Below are 23,089 nucleotides of genomic sequence, written 5' to 3' on the forward strand. Positions count from 1 at the left end.
GTGTTGACAGAGTCGTTTTCTTCCATCTGAGGGTTCTTGCCTTGGCTTGGAAATGGTTGTCTTTTCCCTTTGTCTTCACATGGTCTTTCCTCTGTGTGTTTGTGTCTTAATCCTTTCTTAAAGGAGAGGAGTCAGATTGAATCAGGACCATCCTAGTGGCTTTGTTTAACCTTAATTACATTCTTAAAGGCCCTGTCTCCAAATATAGTCACAATGTGAAGTATTGGGAATTAGGTTTTCAACATACAAATTTGAGGGGACACAATTTAAACCTTAGCACTCAGTCTGGGCAAGCTCATCCTGTTCTTGATTATCAATGAAAAAAAATAGGTATAAGATTGCTACAGAAAGAAGTATGGACTGTCAGATCAAAGGAAAATTTTCTGCCAATTCTTACTGATTCTTGAAACTTGGTTTGGTTTCAATGATGCAATCTGACAGTCTGCAGGTTTAGGAGAGATAGAGTTCAAAAATAAACGAAAGTTACTTTCTTAAATGAAACACTGAACTTACTCCATAAATGACCATTAGTTATTATTCTACTACTTAGACTTAAGAGACTGACCCTCCAATTTTTAACTTTTATTGTAGTTCCATTTGGGTAAATGGCTTTGCCATCCTATCATTGCTTACTTGAGAAACTGCAGAATTGCTCTACGTTCTCTGTAACACTTTGCTCCATCTTTCCTTATCATTCTTGTCTCACTCCATCATCAGCACCCAGTCAGTTTCCAAATCTCACAGATATCTTTTTTACTAATATATCTACTATCTGTTCCATCTACTCCATTCCTACCATGGCGGACTTGGTTTCAATTCTCAACACTTTTATTGAAATAGGCTTCTAATTGGTTTCCCTGACTCCAAACTGGCTGCTTTCAAATTATCCTCCCTTTTGCTGTCAAAGTGATTTTTTAAAAATACAACATTGGTCAACCTATTTCATTGATCAGAGTTCTCAAATGACACTCAAATAATATCTTTTGAGTTTCAGTTCACATACAAGTCTTTTCTTAAATTGGTTCCTAACTTAAAAAAAATCTACTCTTTACCCTCACTCCTTATTATCACCATATAAATCCTTCCTTCTAACTATGCTGCACTATATATACTTCTCTCTCTCTCTCTCTCTCTTTTTTTTTTTTTTTTTGAGAAAGAGTCTGGCTCTGTCGCCCAGGCTGAGTGCAGTGGCAATGGCGTGATCTTGGCTCACTGTAACCTCCACCTCCCAGGTTCAAGCGATTTTCATGACTCGGTCTCCCAAGTAGCTAGGATTACAGGCATGCGCCACCATGCTCGGCTAATTTTTGTATTTTTTGGTAGAGAAAGGGTTTTACCATGTTGGTCAGGCTGGCTTTGAACTCCTGATCTCAGGTGATCTACCCACCTTGGCCTCCCAAAGTGCTAGTATTACTGGTGTGAGCCACTGCACCTGCCCTAAGTCTCTGAATTCATCACACAGTTTCATTCCTCAGAAGTTTCATTTAAGATGCTTTTTATGTTTAATGCTATTTTACCTCCATCCCCTTCATTAGGCTAACTCCCATTTGCTTGTAACAAATCATCAATATTTTTCCAAGAGCCATTTCATAAAAATGTTCATTCTCACTGAGATACCTATATGTTGCAAGTTAATGGAGACAAGAATGAACTATAGGAAATGGAATCTAGATGATTTTATGGAACAAAATTATAGCTGTGTGATTTACTCTAGCATTGAGGGAGATTAAATATCTAATCCTAGATATTTCTGTAATTTAATAAGGTATATAGTCAGTTATTAGAGTGTTATTTTCCAGATCTTACAAAAAATTGCTCTCTTAGAATAAAGAACTTTAAATGTTAATGTTAAAAGTTTAGATCTTGCAAGATTCAGAGCAGAATTGAAAGCCTTGTGGAATTGTACAGTTACCAGTTGTAAGATTAAAATTTAAGAGAGATGATCATTTTTCAGTTGTAATTGAGCAATGATTCAACATCTGCATTAACTATTTTAGCTATATCTAAATTTCTTCTACCTTTGTTGTGATCCTATTAAGTTCCAAACACATAATCCATCTATGAGTCACATTATTCAATCAGATGGAGTTGAACAAGACAGCTTATCAGAGGCTGGTTTTTCATTGCTCATTCTCTAGAGGCAGCTGCTTTGCTGTGCAATTCAGTGGATGCTCAGATTGAGAACTAACATCGACCAATCACTGGTTGGCTTCACATAAGACAAGGCGTTCAATCTGAAAATTCAGAATCTTAACAGTGACACATTGACATGTGATCTTAAGACATTAGACCAATATTATTTACCATACTTTTTCAATAAATGTGATTCTTTACACACACACACACACACACAAAATCTAAATTTATCTTTACTTGTGTATTTTGTAGACCATTATGTAATTATATTCATAGCACAGAAAATTAAAACAGCTGTGCCTTATATAGACTTTATATTTAAGTCTATATAATATATAATAATATAATTAAATAATAAATAAAATAAAATAGAATACATTATATATTATAATAATATATGATAATAATATAATATATAATTATATATTATAATAATATATGATAATAATATAATATATATTATATATTATATAAATAATATATAAAAAACATTTTATATAATATATAATATTATATGTAATATGTTTATATTATATAATATATTTTTATTTTATTATCCATCATATATAATTATATATACATTCTATATTATTACATATTATATATACTATATTATGTATATTATATGGACACATATAAAGTCTATATAAGGCATAGCTGTATATTATATACTTATATAAAGTCTATATAAGGCATAGCTGTATATTATAATATATAATATATATATAAAATATATATATACACACACACACAAACCAAAGTAAAAAAAATGAGCAAACAATTGTTAGCATATGTGCATTATTTGTTTGGTTTTAAAAGTATGCTATTACTTGTATCGTTTGTATTGATAAGAAATATAGTGAGATCATTTTGCAATGCATGTGACATTCACAAGAACATCATCTGTATAGACAGTTTCTATTTAATTTTCTTACATTTTATTTGCTTTTGATCTATACCTATAATGTCTATAGGCAAACACTATAGTATAAACCCAGTTCACACAGCTGGAGATCACAAAGTAATTGTATCAACTGTACCTTAATCTTGGTTTTGTGGATCATGAAAGGAGGAGGATGCCTTGTATGCTAAAGATGCTAGTTTTACTCAATAACTTTACCTTTTTTAGCTGTGAAGATTTTTATGGCACTATTGAATCTAAATATTTATAGTTCATTCAATCTGTCACAATGAGCTTGTTTACAGACTGTATTAAAACATGTCATATGATTAACATAAAACACTGTAAAATGCCTTCTGGGAAAAATAGTACCGTAAGCTTTTTATTGAATTTTTCCAGTTCCTTTCTAGTATATTTTATAACTATTAAATACCTGAAATAAGGATTTATAGTGGAAAAGTTGGCAGGATTCCATTTAGTGAAGTTAGGACTGTAAATAGAATAGCAAGTACTTATGAAACCAGCATTATTTAAAAATATTTATTATTTAAAAGTACTATATACTTACATATAAGATGCATATATATATTTATATTATATATAATATATATTTATATACATAAATATATATATGATAGCAACCTTTTTGTTTTTCGGCAATAAATTCACTTGATTCATTATAATTTATATATAATTAAATATGGAATTCTAGAATTTCTATTCCTGGAGAGGAACTTAGGTATTATCTCTCAGCGCATTCATTTTACAAATGATAAATTAAGTGATGCACAATTCCAGGTAGTTAATGGCAAATCTGGGAGAAAATTTAGGAAGCAGAGTTTCTAATTGAAACTCTCAGTGATTCCATTACTCAGTCATATACTCATGTACTCAATGTGCCTCCTTATTTGTTTTAAATGTTAATAATTTTGTATTCAAATTTCTATTTGTTATTTTTCATTTATTACAATTCAGGGATGGTTACTCTGTTCTGAATTATTCAGTTTGAATTTGAGAAATGCTATTGGTATGTGTTAAGAACTTGTATTTATTTGCTATGTGTCTATTTAAAATTAGTAGATATTAGACAATATTAGAGATGCTCCTACTTAAAAATAATTTACAAAAAACTCGGAAACTAATTTTATTGATCAATTATTTATATTGTTTCATGACATGTAAAAATAAATATTTTCAAGTTAGAAATACTAATAATACTTATGATGATTTTAAATATGGTTGTCTAGATGAATATTTTCTACTTTTGCTTTATGTTATGCTTCACCATAAATTAAAGAAGGCGTTTCCTTACTTGGACATAGTAGTATATTATATGTACTTTTAAAGCACTATTTGAATGAGTGAATGAATTAATCATTAAATAAAATGACTAAAAAATTTGCATAAATATAACACAATCTGAGTTATCAATGGAGATATTTCTGAAGTCAACAAAATTTATCGTGAAGATGAATAAACATAGTATTTCATTTATGTCAGCACAATTTTTATTAGTGGATGTGTGTTTTTGAGTCATTTTTGTGGTGTAATGTTGCTCAGTTTTGTAGTCATAATGAGACATTCTAGATGAAGATTATTCAGGTAGTTGGCAATAAGAATTTAAATGTCAAAATATGGATCAAAAGGGGATCAGGTTAAAACACTAAAAAGAAGATTTAAAATGAAATATCCATAAGGAGCTTTGAAAAGCTCAGACATTAATCTGATGCTCTAGGAGACCTGTGTACCTGTCCAGGTAAGACCTGAGGAGAAGGTCCTGCTATTTTCAGTATGGTTGACTTTGAGGATCTACCTAGCAAAAAGTGAGAGCTAAGACAGTGTTATAAACTGTAGGAGTGTTGAAAGTGTTTACCAGGGCACACAGAAAGGCTCTTGGGATACTAATTGTTTCCATTTGATTCCGAGATTTAAGGAAATCTCAGTCTAATCATTTACGGATCATTAACCTAACCAAACAGAGACCTCGTTGGCCACAAGCAGCAAAGACTACTGACTTATAGAATTACTTTAAGTAAATCACTACATGAACAAGCACCAACAACTATAAAGAAAAATAACAGTAGGCTTGGTGGAACAGGAGGATAGTATCTGATTTCAGGGTTGCTATTTAATACGTTCAACTTTTAACATAAAAGCTTTCAACATCATGAGATAGCAAAAAAAAAAAAAAAAAAAAAAAGAAAGAAAAAGAAAATTATGTGGCATACAAAGTAAAAAGCAAAGCAGTTAAGAGGAGCTGTCCTTGAAGAAGCACAGACATTGGACTTCCCCAACAAAGACATTAAATGAACAATTATGGATATGTTAAAAAAATAAAAAAACATAATAACTAACAGCAAGTATGATAATGTCTTACCAAATAGAAAGTAGCAATAAAGATACATGCTATAAAAATATTAAATAGTAGTACTGTAGTTGAAAAGTATGACATACAATGAAAAATTGACTAGATAAGTTCAACAAAGAATTTGAGCTGACAAAATAATCAGTGTACTTGAAGATAAATCAGTTGATATTATCTACGATGAGAAGAAGGGAAGAAAAAAAAAATTTAAAAAGTTGACAGAGCCTCTGAGACCTGCGGAACACCACCAAACATTCCAAAATAGGCATAATAGGAGTCCCCAAAAGAGTAAGGGCAGAAAACATATTTAACAAAGTAATGACTGAACACTTCTCAAAGTTAATGAAGCATGTCAATCTACACATTCAAGACTCTCAACAACTTCAAATCAGATAAACTTGTAAAATCTACATCTAGATACATCATAAACATCAAAAAGCAAAGACAGTGAGAGAAACTTCAAAATTGCAAGAGTGAAGTGACTGATAACATATAAAGGATTTTCATTTAGATTATTAACTGATTCCCTATCATATACTGTGGAGGTCATGAAGTAGTAGGGTAACATATTCACAGTTCTGGGGGCAAAGGGGAAAGACTGCAACCAAAAATTTTAGAGCCAGCAAAACCGACTTTCAAAGGCAAAGGAAACAGCCAGGGGCAGTGTCATGCTCTTATAGGCCCAGCTACTTAGGAGGCTGAAGTCGGAAGACAGCTGGAGTCCAGGATTTCAATAACAGCATTGGACAACATAATAAGATACCATCTCTTTAAAAAAGGAAAATTAAGACATTCCCATATTTAAAAGAATATTCACTAACAAAGTTCCCTTTCAAGAAATGTAAAGAGTATCTTGGATTGAAATGGAAGATTACTGGACAATAACTCAAATAAAGAACACTAGTACAGTTATCTAGGAGAGGTAAATATTAAAAGATTGTACTTCTTGTTTATAATACTTCTCTTTTTAGATTAAAAACAAAATTGCATAAAACAACAATTATAAAACTGTGTTGATAGGCTTATCGTATATAAAGATGTAATTTATACAACAATAATAGCTACAAGGCGGAAGGAGGGATTAGAGCTACATAAGATCACATTTTTGTGTAAGATTGACATGAAGTAAGTATTAATTTGAAAAATATTGTAATAAATTAATTATAATTCTAAGAGTAACCACTAACAAATTTATAAGGCTATAGTAAAAACATAAGAGAAGTAAAATTTGTAAATAGTAAATATCTATTCAACTCAAAAAAAGGCAGTAATGGAAGAATAACGTAATATTAATACAAAGGCATAAAATGTAGAAAACAAATAGCAAAATAATAAATGAAAACAACTCAAATTTCCAGAAACTGATTAATAAACAGCAGCATGTCCATAAAAGGGAATATTACTTGAAAAGAGGAATGAAGTACTAATACATGGTACAACGTGGATCAATCTTGAAGACATTATGATCCATGAAAGAAGCCAATTGAAAAAGGTCACATGTTGTATGGTTGAATTTATAGGAAATGCCCAATTTTTACCAGGGGTTGGGAAAAGGGAAGGATTGAGAGTGACTACCACTGATTGCAGGGTATCTTTTAGGTGTCATGAAATTTTTCTGCAATTAGTACTGACAGTTTGACAATGCTGTGACTGTACTAAATCCACTGTATTGTAAATTTTGAAAGAATGGATTTTATATGTGAATTAATTAAATTCATTATAATTGATTTTATATTTGAACAGTGTGAAAAGCTCAATAAATATGTTATTTTAAAAAAGAGAAATGTAAGCATAGAAATATAAATTTTTGAACCTTAAAACTAAATCCTAATTCTAAGGGTGAGAAAGAACACAGTTTTTGACAGAAGAAAGAATGATACAAATAAAAATAAGTACCACACCACAGGTAGTAACCACGGTATTAAATAAAAAATTGCCTACTAGGATGAAATAACCTAATTCTAATTAAATAACTTATACTTAATTCTAATTAAATAGCTAATTAACATATTTTCTTGGCACTTCTCACACTATTTGGTTATATCTTTTCAAGTTATTAATTTTATTCCACCTTATACTATAGTTTTAAATATTCTTAACCACTGGTTTGCGCTCTCCAAAGAGCAAAGATTCCATCAAATGTGTGTTTCTACACCCACAGGTTCAATATTTTGAGTATTTTTCTCAATAAATATTTGTTAATAAATAAATATTGTGGTATAAATGTAGAATGAATTATTCCACATTCTTTAATTTTTAAAGATTTTTATAATTTAATTTCCATATTTTTATCAAGTCCTAAATAATCCCTGTTGGTAAGATGCAGAGAAAGCTGGAATGACTTAAATTATTAAATATGGAGTCAGGAGTTTTATGCATCAGATTTATGTGCTCAAGCTTACAGAGACTTGAATGCTCAAGTTAAATGGCTATCAGCCCAGATATTCCTCTAGATCTGAGTGTAATTCTGAATTAATATGGTCATGACACACAGATTTATATTAAACCAGTTTCATGATGAAATAAGGTCCAGGTGGAAGTAGTCACATTCTGTCAAGAGCAGAATATTTGGATTTTTCTCTTGTTTGCAGTTTCCAAAAGCTCTTGAAATTAAAACTATTTAGGTAATTCTATTGTTAAGTATTACTAATGTTTTGATTTTATTTAAATCACATGGATTTTTTGATAGGTGATGTTTAATGTATCCTTAGGAACTCCTTTTTTTTTCCTTACTATAAATACATCAAACTCATGCTTTTTTTATTTTTAATTTGGATTTCTCCGGTGTCTTCATTTCTCATTCATCTTTGTAGGTAGGGATTCCTTTTGATACTGATTTTTCTAACAGAACATAATAGTTGGATCTATATATTTACTCTAAAAATTTCATGTAAATTTCCTAACAATAATTCCTTTTAAGCTTATTGAACTTTTTACTTATTTAGTATTAGAATTTTGTTACTGTTTTTATATATGCACAGTTTTAAAAATGTGTTGACTTTTAAAATTAGCCTTTTGCCCACATTATATTTGTCCTCTACCATGCAGTATAAACTACCAATGAAGTAAAATTGAGTTTTCAAAAAGGAATGAATGTAGTATAGATTTCCTGAGCCAGAAGATAACATAGAATAACAGCCCAATATTTATAGCTAATTTGTAAAATAGGTGTTTCAATCCTGTAAGACTCTTCCTAACATTGAAATATAAGTCATTTTTCTTCTTCAAATATTTAAAAATAAGCCACACATTGTCTTGAATACATCTCACTCTGGTATATGTGTACTTTAATATGCTGACTGCATCTGTGTCTGTGTGTTTTTTATTTATTATTATTATTATTATTTTTGCAGGGGGACATCCAGCAGTTTTTGATCACAGGTGACCCCAAGGCAGCATATGACTACTGTGAGCATTATAGTCCAGACTGTGACTCTTCAGCACCCAAGGCTGCTCAGGCTCAGGAACCTCAGATAGATGAGGTGAGGAGCACAAGACCAGAGAAGGTCTCTGTATTTCAGTGATATGGACATAGCAGTGCAGTTTGCAGTTCTTGAACTTACACTTATTTATTCCATTTTAGTTAAACTATGCTTTGTATTTTAATAGTGTTATAATGTTTCCAGGAAAAAAAGTGACTTGAATATATTTGGTACTTGTTTTCTTGCTGTTTAAGCATTTTATTACACACATTTATTAGAAATAATGGTGCTTCACTTGTATACTGTGTATATGCACATACTCCATTTTGGAGGGGGTGAGAAGAAAATAATTTCTAAGAGCGATATTTTGACCATTAGCATTTAAAGAATTAACACAGCTTCAAGATAGAGTGACATATTTTCTGGTGTGCATGCCATCTCCCTAGACCTTTGGCAATTCATGCAAATGAGAAAGTGACATTAGAACTACCTTAAAGTTTTCAGGCTGTGTTGAATAATTAGAGAGTTTTTTTTAAAAAAAAAAAAATTCTCATAGGAAAATTTAAAGGCATGTGAAATGAAAGGAATTTAAGCCTCAGTTGGGAGCAAAACTGTATTTTTGGATTTTTTCCTCAAGACTTAAAGTGTTAAAAAGGAAGTAGAAATTTGGAAACATCAAAACTGTTCTAAAAATGAATCAGATAGAAAGTACTTTCCTTTTAAATGTCCTCGTAGGTGCCACCATTTGAGTTTTACTGTTTATAATGAGTCAAAATCTTTTATCTTATTGTTAGCTCTGCATGTGAATTAAGGTTGGATTTTACACTTTGAATGCTAGAAATATGTTTTTGACACTATTTTACTTTTTAACGTTTAATAGTGAATTCTGTTGCACTGATCTTTTCCATGACTTAATATTAGTTTTTGTTTAAAAAACAAGGTAAAATTTTAAGAAGCCAACAGGAAGGCAAATATGAGAGTGTAAAGATAAGTTACTGGGATATTTTATTTACTTGCTTCACAGTTCTCAATTGCTTCATTCTTTTTATTCTCTCATGATTCACTAAATATATTTTCTGTGAATTCTGAAGTGATAGATAAAATAATTATCAGATTTAGTGTTTTTATATCTAAGAGGTTATGTGCTGACTTAATATTAAAATTTATAGAATTTAATGTACATTTTCAAGGTTGAGATCTGTTTTGCTCCTTTATAAAGAAAGATAAGGCATATTATTCTTTTTAGCAACAGATATGGCTCTGATTTTTGGAAGAAGGGAGGTTTGCAATCTTAATATATCACTTTGAAGTGTTTTGTTCCCATGTTGTAATGCTATTATGTCAGGTAAGCTGTTATTTTATCAAGGTAATTTGTATCCATCTTCTTAAGTTCATTTAAAAATGAACTTGCCTTTTACCATGTTAGTTGTTGACATGTATATTTAACATTCTGTTGAGATGTCAAACTTAGTTTTACTAGAAGCATTTGATGAGAAAAACAGCACATTATAGCAGAAACTGCATCACAATCTGGTTGGGTAATGCAATCATAGATTGCATTTTTACCTCTTTAAAAATTGAATAAGTCATAATGAAAAAGTCTTTTCTTTAAGGAAGAATTAGCTTTCACTTTTTTCTCTAACTCTAAATTATGTTGATCCTTCAACAATAAGATAAACATCTATACCAGTATCAAAAACTAATCAATCAAATTAGTAAGTAGTCCTTATAATAATTTTAAACTATATCCATTAATATGTCATTATATGATAAAATGCATATTAATAATCTTCAGAGTTTCTACCTATATAAATTAATAATGCAATGTTAGTCATCAATACGTAAAGAACATAAAGTGCAATATGGAGCATCAGTCATACACGTTGTACTTTATATTACTTAATTGTTCACTAATAAATTTCTGATATTGCATGTTTATTATTCTAATTTGGATTAATAAATATGTCAATTTCTTTTATAGATCAACCCATATGCTTTTTCAGCTTATAATTTTGTCTACTTAGTATCTTCAAATAACATATCCTAATCCATTCTTAGGATTCACATTGTTATATGCTTGACACAACTTTACAACCATCACCATGGAGTAAGAGATGTATAATGTAGGCAGATTTTAATTTAATCATAATATCATCACATTTTAATTCTCTTTGAAACTACACAATGCCATTTAAATAGGTGACAAGCTAATATTAAAATTATAATGAATTTGGGATTTTCTGATCAAGTGAAATTATCTTCCTGTCTTATAAAAAATAGATGTTAAATCTATAGGATTCCTTTTGGTATTCTTTCTTAAAAAAGGATGAAAACAGAAAATGAAGTGACAGACAATCTTTTATAAAGGAATTTAAAAAACAATTAGCTTTCCAAAATGTGTTATCTTTTCACTTAATATGTATCATACATTATATTTCTCATCAGATGCACAGGTTTTTACTGATATCACCAGTTTTCTTACAAATTAAGTAAGAACAGACATGACATTTCTGGAAGATTATTTTTCCTCACCTACTCTAATTTCTGTTAGAATACCGACAAAGTTGAAATTATTCCATCACTGCATGTCTTTTTGCATATATTTGTCTGATTCATTATAACTAGTTATTTCCTCTCTACTTGTCTCAAGCCATCTTTAGAATTCCATAGTGAGGAGAGATTTATCTTCAAAAATATGTTATGAGGCTTTATGTAGTAATATATATTGCAATATACATTCAGCAATGTCCTGAGTATATTCATGACCACCACATGGAGGAAGCTGTGCAGATAAAGGAGAACCAGGAGTGAATAAGCTCTAAAAGAAAGATGTGCTGGCTGGGCGCAGTGGCTCATGCTTGTAATCCCAGCAATTTGGGAGGCCAAGGCGGGCAGATCACCTGCGGTCAGGAGTTCAATGGCAGCCTGGCCAACTTAGTGAAACCCTCTCTCTAATAAAAATGTTTACAAGATTAGCCGGGCATGGTGGCAGGTGCCTGTAATCCCAGCTATTTGGGAGGCTGAGTGAGGAAGGAGAATCGCTTGAACCCAGGAGGCAGAGGTTGCAGTGAGCTGAGATCGTGCCGCTTGCACTCCAGCCTGGGCGACAGAGCGAGACTCCATCTCAAAAACAAAACAAAATAAAACAAAAAACAAACAAACAAACAAAACCCAGAAAAATGTGCTTTAGTGTCTAGGGCAGTTAACATGTTATTTCCTCCATTATTTCATAACCAGTCTGGTTAATCAACATTTGGAGAGTTTAAATAAAGAACAGAATTATGAAAGTTAGAAGATAATTTGTCCTATAAGAGAAAAACATCATATAAAATTAATTGACTACTTTGGTATAGTTCTCTCTCTATCTCTCTCTCTCTCTCTCTCTATATATATATATATGTATGTATGTATATATATCTTTGAATAGCAGATTTCAATTAAAATGCATTTAAGTTGTCCAGGTTTAAAATTGGCACTTTATGCATTTACTTATGGTTTTTGTAATTCATAACTCCTCTATAAGCTACTAGAGCTTATTATTAGAAGGCACTGTGATCACAATTTTCTAAAACATTTGTGGTCAACAGTTTTTTTATTGGAAGATTAAAAGGGAATGGTTAAAATGCGAAGAGAGATCCAGTTGAGACATAAATGGAATTGTATCAAATACATTACTTAAGGAATTACGTATAGATTGTCCCTGGAAAATATATATTATTTTATGTATTATTATACGTATTATTATATATGTTTATTATATGTATTATTGTATTATTATGTATGTTTGCCCTAGGCAATTATATATAAATTGCCCCTGGCATGCATATACATACATACATATATACACACATAATTTTTTTAGAGTTTTAACTTGTTTAGTTTACTACTTAATTTTTATGCTACATATGATTTAGTGTATTTAGTTATTTTGATTAAAATCTAAATTTAACTTATGTTTAATAATATCTATATTCTTGATTGAAAATTAAAATTTTTATAAAGATATTGAGCTTTGGATTTGAGCACATTATTTTGCTCATTATTTAATATGTACGATCGTCTTTTAACTCTATTAGGAAACATATCTCTCCTTAATTAAAATCTTTTAATACAGAAGAAATTAGTGTAAAATACTATTTCCAATGTGAATTATGTTTTTTAAGATATCTAAGTGTTATGCCTTTTTTCGATAGAGAAAAAGGCAGCAATTTTAAATATTAAAATTATGCATTATTTATAAGCACATCTAATTTTGAATCCTTAATGTCTCACAAGGATTTTGTGCTCTGTTTGATCTTAGGAAAGTCTAAAGGAAATTAGGAATTTCTTAATACATTTTAGATTTTATTTTCCCATTGGTTACAGTATTTCAAATAGAGTGTATACTTATTTCATATTCTTTGTATTCCCTTTCCCTCCTCCCCTCTTTCCCATCTCTCAATAGATATGAAAATCCTTTCATACTTAGGAAGACTACTCTCAACATTTTTATTTTTAGACGTGTAGCTTAATGAAAAATTCCCATTGAAATTACTGTAGAGCTCTTATAGAGAAACATTGCATAGCAATTTTTCAAATCAAAATTAATATTTGACATCTATGTTCAAGTACATAATTACTGTGTTTCAATTAACATTCCATAATTAAGAACTTGAATTACTATTCCACATTTTTTGTTTTCTTGTGATACTAATCACCATTCTGCTCATAGGAAATGTGCTTTGTCACTCCTATGTTATTATACTCTGTATAAGACAGTATAATACTTCTATGTAATGCAAAAATAACTAATCAATAACATTAATTTCTTGTCTCTTAACATTTACACTATGTAAAAGTTAAGATAGTTCTCACTTTGTGAATAGTATTTTGCCACTAACACAATTGCCTGATATTTTTTCCTTTGCAATGTAGTATGAACCAGAGGATATAATCGAATATGACTATGAGTATGGGGAAGCAGAGTATAAAGAGGCTGAAAGTGTAACAGAGGGACCCACTGTAACTGAGGAGACAATAGCACAGACGGAGGTAAAAACAAAGCAGTGCCTGTGTATGTGGTGTCCTGCTGTTCGTCATCCTGTGGTTCCTTATGTTGACTGTTCCTCAAACTTACCATAAACCTTTCATTCATCTTATTCCTCTGAACCAATAACTGTGATTTTTATTTGACAGTAGCCGTTTTGAAGAATGATGTCCATTTCACTTTTGCTTAGCCTTCCTTTCATCTATGCTCTATATTTCCCTCCTTGTTTATTTATGTTTTCCATTCCATCTTTCACCACATTTTACAGAAAAAGAAATCCAATTTCAAAAAGAAGACGAGGACAGTGGCTACTAACTCAAAGGAAAAGTCCAAAAAGTTTACACCCCCCAAAACTGAAAAATTTTCATCCAAGAAGAAGAAAAGTTATCAAGCATCAGCAAAAGCCAAACTAGGGGTAAAGGTAGCAAAGAAAAAGCAATCAAGATCTATCCTAGATAAGCTGGAAGATCTCTGATCATGAGTCATAGTCTTAACCCAACTAGATAAATACTCACTCGGCTAATACTATAACCCAATTAAATCATGATTTCCATACATTTGGGATTACCTTACATGTTTACTAATTCTCTTCTGAATTTACCATTAGGCAAATATCGTTGATGATTTTCAAGAATACAACTATGGAACAATGGAAAGTTACCAGACAGAAGCTCCTAGGCGTGTTTCTGGGACAAATGAGGTAATACACATAGACAATATTAAATCACAGTCCCACTTTTTAAATGTGTAATATATTTTGATATACTTCCCTCTGGAAGAATCTATAATTTCTCAAACATCTGATGTTTTAATTCTTTTACTAAAGTAAGAGAAACAATAGCAATGGTTCACTATTACTAAAAGCAGTTCATCTGAAATCAATGTCAATTCAGATTTTGCATGACTCTTTGCTTCATGCAGATGCTAAATTGATCAAACTGAATTGCCTGCTATTCTTTTCTTAATTGCTCCTGGAATTGAGCAAGCTTTTCAACATGTTGTGACTAAGGGTATTCACAACATGTTTCTTCTGTGAGAAGAATCCTCTAAAGTGAAAATTGTATCATCAAAGGATACAATTAGAATTTTACTCCATCTGAAGAATAATCATGCATTTTATGACAGCGAGCATTTTGAGAAAATGTAGTCTTAGTGGACCTAAATAACTACATTTTCAAATGTTAGGAATGTAATATTAATTCTTATTAAACTAATATATCTTAATCTTTCCATTATTTTCTATGAAAATATTAAGTACATGTAGGTAAAAATTAATCTTCCTGAATTTCATATTGCACATGCATTCTGATCATGAAGAATGCAACATGCAATTCAGTTTAACTTTGTTAAATATCTGGTATACATTTTGGTATAATTTTATCAGGAAATGAATATAAGAAATGTAATTTACTTCTAAGCAAATTCATGTAAAATGTCTCACAATGAGGCAAATAGATTCAATAGGCCTTAATATGAAAACACAAAATTGAGAATAATAAATATTTAGAGTGAGAATGCATTTTAAGTTTCTTTTAGCTCAAATTAATAATTTTCAAAAAAAATAGTATTTTGATTCAAGATGTTTATTTACCTAACCAAATTCATCCAGCATTTTAGTGCCGAGCTATGATTATAGCAATATTCTCACCCTAGATATTATGCAGTCTCTGTAGACAGCATATACTCCTTATCTAAGAACTCAAAAAATTATGGTTATTGAACATTTAATTTTAGTGAAAAAATACTGATCACTTATCTACATATTTTAATTCACAAGATTGTATAATACTGTTATCTAATATTACTCTATCATCCAGATTTACTATGGAATAGAAAATCAGTTACCTAAAAATGAAATTTACAAATTGGCAAGATAAGCCTAAACAATACAACAAGATCCTGTCTTTACAAATAAATCAATCAATGCATTAGCTGGGCATGGTGGTGCATGCCTGTAGTCCCAGCTACACAGGAGGCTGAGGAAGGAGGATCATGTAAGCTCAGGAGTCTCAGGTTGCAGAGCAGTATGATTGTACCACTCGATTCCAGCCTGGGTGACAGAGTGAGACCCCATCTCAAAAAATAAAAAGTAACAAGATAAATTATTTAATTTGAGCCTCATCATGAACATAATAAAACCAAATATTCACATGTTAAGTCAGATTCAGGTTTATTCTACTAGTAAGGAATTAAGAGAAAAAATGTATCAGTTTTTATCTATGTCTCTGAGGAAGTATTATTGACATAATTCTCACTTTCAAGTATTAATTAATATTTATTCCTTACTCTTCTTGAGAATTGTACAGTGATATTTTATATTTCATTATCTTAAATGTTGATAGCTATCACTTATTTTATTTGATTTAAAGAACTGTTTGGTGTCATGCTACTTCCCTACATAAGAAATGCTCTGCATAATCATTGTAATGACACATCTCTATTTATATTGATATTGGTATATTATTATTTTATTTATGGATGAGACTCAAGCTTACATGACTTATCCTTGTAGCAAATTTATTTCATGATGATGTTCTGTAAGATTTAAAAATTAGGCAAAGCTGCCAGGTGTGGTGGCTCACACCTGTAATCCCAACACTTTGGGAGGCCAAGGTGGGTGGATCACCTGAGGTCGGGAGTTCAAGACCAGACTAATCAATATGGAGAAAACCCGTCTCTACTAAATATACAAAATTACCGGGGCCTGGTGGCGCATGCCTGTAATCCTAGCTACTCGGGAGGCTTAGGCAGGAGAATCTCTTGAACCCAGGAGGTGGAAGTTGCCGTAAGCCGAGATTACACCATTGCACTCCAGCTAGGCAATAAGAGCAAAACTCCATCTCAAAAAAAAAAAAAAAAAAGAAAGAAAGAAAAAAAAAATTAGCAAAGATTTAACTCCATACATTTTTTATTGTTCAAATCTTAAATTATGAAGTAAATATGAAATTGACTAACATGTTTTTTCCAATGGAACAAGCAAATACACATGTTAATTCCATGTGAATATTTGCAGTTTATTGGAGAAAGTGCTTTGAAAGCAATATCTCTTTGTGCATAGCAATGTACAAATGTATTTCTTTCAATGATACTTGAAAGACTACTTTCCAGGTGTTTAGAGTTGCTTGAGTAGTAACAAAATCTCATCCCATCACATGCCATCAAACTGTAATTTAAATGCTTACCTTGCTTTACTAACAATAAACTTCATGTTCCTCAATTCCTTGCAATTTAAATTAATAGCCAAATCCAGTTGAAGAAATATTTACTGAAGAATATCTAACGGGAGAGGATTATGATTCCCAGAGGAAAAATTCTGAGGATACACTATATGAAAACAAAGAAATAGACGACAGGGACTCTGATCTTCTGGTAGATGGAGATTTAGGCGAATATGATTTTTATGAATATAAAGAATATGAAGATAAACCAACAAGCCCCCCTAATGAAGAATTTGGTCCAGGTGTACCAGCAGAAACTGATATTACAGAAACAAGCGTAAGTTGATACTACGCTCTGTGTCATTGTATGTCTTATTTATGGGATATTTTTATGTCCATGTCCATCTTAATGTCTTTTCAGGTTTAAAATGCAGGTTGAATTTTGATGTAAATTATGATTGCCTATTACCACTAGGACACTTTGTTAGATTCTTTCACATGGGAATCTTCAGCAATTGTATCGTTGTCCACACTTTTGGAGTCATTATCTGAAAGTAAAATCTTGAATAGAATTGCATCAGAAATTTTGTCATTGATAAGATTAAAACATAGTTGTTTTTATTCTGAGTAGCAAGTCTGATTTTTAGACTATTTCTGATTTTTAGACTATTTCATTAAATTTAATTTGATGTTATTGCTTAATGCCTGGGAATAATCACTGACATCTATAAATGTCTTTATAAAACATGTTTATAAGAGGCCATTGTTCAATCTCATTTTAAGATTCAGTATTAATGCTTCTTATGCCTATCTTTTAAGTTTTGCCCTATTTAAGCCTTCAATAGGTCTTCATACTTAAAAATATATTTTAATAGGTTATTTTTAATGTGTTTACTTTACTAAATTGTCTTTTTAAAAACTGAAATGACGCGATGGCTCATGCCTGTAATCCCAGCACTTTGGGAGGCTGAGGTGGGCGGATCACGGGGTCAGGAGATCGAGACCATCCTGGCTAACACGGTGAAACTCAGTTTCTACTAAAAATACAAAACATTAGCCAGGCGTGGTGGTGGGCACCTGTAGTCCCAGCTACTCGGCAGGCCAAGGCAGGAGAATGGCGTGAACCCGGAAGGCGGGGCTTGCAGTGAGCGGATATCGCGCCACTGCACTCCAACCTGGGCGACAGAGCGAGACTCCGTCTCAAAACAAACAAACAAAAAAAAGTGACATGGCCGGCCGGGCGTGTTGGCTCACGCCTGTAATCCTAGCACTTTGCGTGGCAGAGGCAGGCAGACTTACTGAGCTCAGGAGTTCTAAACCAGCCTGAGCAACACGGTGAAAACCCGTGTCTAATAAAAATACAAACAAACAAAAAAAACCTTAGCCAGGCGTGGTGGCGGGCTCCTGTAGTCCCAGCTACTTGGGAGGCTGAGGCAGGAGAATGATGTGAACCTGGGAGGCGAAGCTTGCAGTGAGCCAAGATCCCACCACTGCACTCTAGCTTGGGTGACAGAGCGAGACTCTGTCTCCAAAAAAGAAAGGAAGAAGAAGAAGAAGAAGAAGAAGAAAAGAATAATAAAAGAAATAAAGAAATGGCCTTACAGATATTCAGGTTGTTTTGAATATTTCATTTAACAGATAAATGGCCATGGTGCATATGGAGAGAAAGGACAGAAAGGAGAACCAGCAGTGGTTGAGCCTGTAAGTAGGGGTGTGAATGCACTTTAAAGGTTGGTAAAATTGCTTAGGAGCCACCATTACGTTAAATTATTATATATATTCATGTGTTACCAGTGATAATCTTGATGTCCAGATGTTTGCAATTCACCACAAATAAGTAAGTTAGTAAGGTCTTGTCTAGACAGGAGAATTTCAATAAAACAAAACATAGAGCTGCAGAATTTCAGAATTTGAAAGTAGCTGAAATTTATCTTGTCTAATTCTCTCATTGTAAAACTAAAGAACCAGAGATCTAAAGTACCTAAGCAATTTTCCTGAGGTTTCAAATGTTTGATCAATGAGATATAATAGGACTTTTAGCTTTCCTGCTTTCCAATTCAATGATATTTTTATCTAATCTCTATGACTTAACATTATTTGAAATATATGACATACATATTTGTTACATATCCAAATTGTGTCATATGATAATATAAAATTTTTTTACTTCCTTTTCATCTACAGAAGAATCTCTAATTCATTCCAAATTAATTATTTAAAGTTTATATCAACATTTTTATTAATAATAATATTGCTAAGAAACAAATTCTTACTTAGAAGCAGTTTTACCATTGTTTTCTGCTAATAAACAACTCGGAAGAACTAATGTATTAGAACTGAAGGTAGAACAACATACAAATCATTTCAGAAACTGTAGGGACATAAAAATTCCAAAAAAATAAATAAATAAATAAAAGAAAGAGAAATGATAAAGAATAAAAAGAATCAGTTTTAAGGACCTTGTTGGCCATCTACTCATTACTCCCAATCATGCAACATGCTCCCAAAAAACATTGAAAATACATTTTTCAGACTGAATCGGTCGTTATTATAAACATTTTTAACCCCCTTTTTAAATGACATTGCAGCTTTTCAGTAGTCCAAAGATAGAGTGGAATGATAAATGTTTTAGAACTGAGTTCTTATTCTGAATTGCTCTTTATTCCTTTGCTTATATCACATTTATCCATTTTCCTTTTTCCTGGAATTTTCTGTAATTTCCCTGAATTAAACTGCTTATTTTCCATTCATTTATTTACACAACAAATATTTACTAAGTTTCTGTTTTGTGCCAGGTGTTATTCTGTGGGCTACAAACAAACAAAAAACAAAAACAAAAACCTTGGTAGAGTGTTTTGTCTGTACTCTTCTTGGAAGCACTTAGCATATTCTCCTTTGTAATATTATTCATCTAAATATTCATTTCCACTCCACTTAGTTCACACATTCTCTGAGGACACAGGCTATATCTTCTATCATGTTGAATTTCTTTCCTTCCTTGTGCAAAACATTTGTAATTAATTTAAATGATATAAATAGATAATTCACTATTTAATATGCAATGATATAGTGTTCTCTTATATTCATGTAATTAAGAGGTTGGAGGTTATATTTCCCTGGTAGAGATGTTCTCTTTTCTTATTATAGGGTATGCTTGTCGAAGGACCACCAGGACCAGCAGGACCTGCAGTATGTAAATGTTTTAAGATTATTTTTGTCTATTTAAAGTAATCATATATAAGATTTCTATTAATTACTGAATGAGAACATTTTAGACTAATTAGAATGTTGAACTATAGAGAAAAACTTTTGTTCAGAGGAGCTCGTGCTTTGAACTGCCTTCTAATTTGTCTATCCAAGTAATACTCTTTAAATTTTGTTTTAAATATTTTTGCTGCTTAGATGTCTCTGCATCTTCTCAACTTACTTTCATCTTTCTACTGAAATACATAAAAGTAAAGAAGAGTAATCCTTATCTTCATTGCAGGGGTATAATTATATCTCAACAAACGGAATTGCGACTTCTAGGTAGACTGTAGCTGCCTTATCTATACCTCTGTGGGGAGTAATTATCAGATTCCATTGTGGTTTCCTGATAAGGCTGATGTTGCTCAGTGTGTTTATTCTCAGGTGATTGCACTGATAAGACCCTGTAATAAATCCTCTGTCTTTTGTGGAATTAAACTCTTGTCATCTGAAATAATATATGATACTGATGCATTTAAATATGTTTACCCATAAAAGGAAACATATAATTGCCTCTAACCTAAAAGATTTCTACATGTTCAACTTGGCTATCAAATTTTTGAATTCTAATTTAATGAGTGTTCCATTTCTTCAGTTAGCACTGGGACCAAATATGACCTTGGAGACTTTGCATTGGCATATTCTTCTTTCCTGTTTTTCCTTGGAATGTTTGCCTCCATTCTGAGAGCAGCTGAACTAGCTACAAATTGGTTTCTATATGTTGTCTTTTCACAGGAAGATAAATAGGGCAACTATTTAGAAGACTAGTGTATATTTATAAAATATAAATGCACTCTTCGACAGGACTAGGGTGAATTCGTCTGAATATTAATGAGATTAGGAATCTAATTCAGATACGTTTTGTTTCTCTATAGGGTATTATGGGTCCTCCAGGTCTACAAGGCCCCACTGGACCCCCTGGTGACCCGGGCGATAGGGTAAGTGAATGGGCATGACATCTCATTACAAATACATGTCATACAGACAAAAATAATTAAAATGTATTCTACAAGTTTAACATGTTATTCTTCCTGTGTGTGGGAGGAGTAGAGGCCGCATGAATTCAGTGCTGCACAACATTTTAGTTAACTTTTTAAATATTATTTTAAAGTGAGGATAAAAAATGTGCATTTATCTATGGCATAATTAGTATCAAACTTTTATTTTCAGCCAATATCCCTGATGATATGAACTCGTGACATTAGGGATTCTAGTATTCAAATTTGAATTCCAGACATATTTTTCCAGGTGTTCTCATTTATATTTAGTTGGATGCTGACAGAATGAGTTAATAAATCTAAATTCCACTTTGAAGATCAAACGCTGGGTTATATGCTGAAAGATCTCATTTATGTTAAGCCTCTTCAAACTCTTCTCATAAAATACCCTTCCCTTTTTTTTCCACATCCTTGAGTAGCCAATAACTTTGTACTTTTTTTTTCTTTTGTTCTTCAGAGGATCAGAGATGCAAATAACTTATACTTTTCATATAATTACAATTTAAAGAATGTAAAAACTTTTTAATTTAAATTTAATGGAAGAAGATTTTTAAATATTTCAGAAATTCTGGCCTGAGTGACAGCTATTTAAGGTCAGAGGACATAAGAAGTATATTATGCAAAGATTATGAAACTTTTTATTTAAAATAAAGTTCATAAGCTTAGTTCTTACATGCTCTGCTTACTTAATTTGATATATCCAGTTTCTTGGAGATATTTATTTGTAATAGTCATTTCAGTTAATATCTTTAAATCTCACCATGTTTTCATGAGACCTTTTTGGATTCTGTAATTTACTGGACTTAAACTCTATATCAGGTGATAAATTCATCTCTTTCCATTGTGCCTTATGAATACAAACATATAAATGATCTAAAAATGTAGGAAATATTTTAATAATAGGAAATCATACCATTCAAGCTAGATTTGCTAGGATTTGAAACAATTATTTCTTTATAGATGCCGTTATTTTTAACTTATTTTAATAGTTCTTTGAAGCCTGTAGATAATCTATTGAAATAATATTCTAAATAAAATATAATTTTGCCAATCTAGAATCAATGTTAACAGTTTTCTAAGAGTTAAGTTTTTATAAGAAATTCACATTTGAAAAGTGCTGCTGCATTTTTTTTTTTTTTTTAATGTTGGATGGGCACTTTGAGTTATAGCATTTTGTATCTAGTTATTTATTAATTTTTGAATTTACTTGCTTCCCTGCCAAGTATGACGTGGCTATGTAGAAATGTCTCCTTATATTGAAAGCTTATGGACATATACGTTGTATCTATTTGTCACATACTTATGAACAGATGTATATATTACATATTTAATATTTTCTATATTCACATCCATATCTTGGATTTCTAGACAGCATTGTCACACCTAAACTTCTAGTGCATGCATGTATGCATGTACACATACACACACTGAGTATATTTCATCAGTAAACATTTAAAATAAATTAGTCATTCTCTATGATTAACATTAACATGCTAAAATTAGCCATTATCTATGTTAAAAAGTATCTCTCTTGAAGATAGTATCTATTGTCTATTAAAAATAGTATGTAGTTAAGTATTCTACTACATAAATACTATTTATGTAGCTGTTGAAGAATACTAAAATATACCTTAAACCCAGTAATTTTTAAATAAAACTTTCATCATTTACTTAAATCTGTTTTTATCTAACTATAAGAACCACGCTTGTACTACTTGTTTTTCTCACATTACTTTCCCCCAAAATATATGTGAACTCTTCATTTTACACAGTTTTAGGCTGCAAACAAAGTTTAAGCAAAATTTATATCTTAATTAGATTATATACTAATAACCAA

The 23,089-nt window shown here is 31.3% G+C and overlaps 1 protein-coding gene across 2 annotated transcripts in view; it reads left to right on the forward strand.

The window, feature by feature from the left end:
- COL11A1 (collagen type XI alpha 1 chain) overlaps nucleotides 1-23,089 on the forward strand; it is a 220,085-nt gene that overhangs the window by 63,281 nt on the left and 133,715 nt on the right. Inside the window, exons 5-11 of one of the 2 annotated variants that reach the window (XM_033197012.1) lie at nucleotides 8,756-8,884; nucleotides 14,119-14,271; nucleotides 14,458-14,550; nucleotides 17,091-17,345; nucleotides 18,647-18,709; nucleotides 20,156-20,197; nucleotides 21,130-21,192. In XM_033197012.1, coding sequence (XP_033052903.1) covers nucleotides 8,756-8,884; nucleotides 14,119-14,271; nucleotides 14,458-14,550; nucleotides 17,091-17,345; nucleotides 18,647-18,709; nucleotides 20,156-20,197; nucleotides 21,130-21,192 — 798 coding nt within the window. Of the gene's footprint in view, nucleotides 1-8,755; nucleotides 8,885-13,738; nucleotides 13,856-14,118; nucleotides 14,272-14,457; nucleotides 14,551-17,090; nucleotides 17,346-18,646; nucleotides 18,710-20,155; nucleotides 20,198-21,129; nucleotides 21,193-23,089 lie in introns of both variants that reach the window. The other variant, XM_033197010.1, reaches the window with a different exon arrangement.

This window comes from Trachypithecus francoisi, unplaced genomic scaffold (assembly GCF_009764315.1).
Source record: "Trachypithecus francoisi isolate TF-2019V2 unplaced genomic scaffold, Tfra_2.0 Lachesis_group5, whole genome shotgun sequence".
Classification (NCBI taxonomy): domain Eukaryota; kingdom Metazoa; phylum Chordata; class Mammalia; order Primates; family Cercopithecidae; genus Trachypithecus; species Trachypithecus francoisi.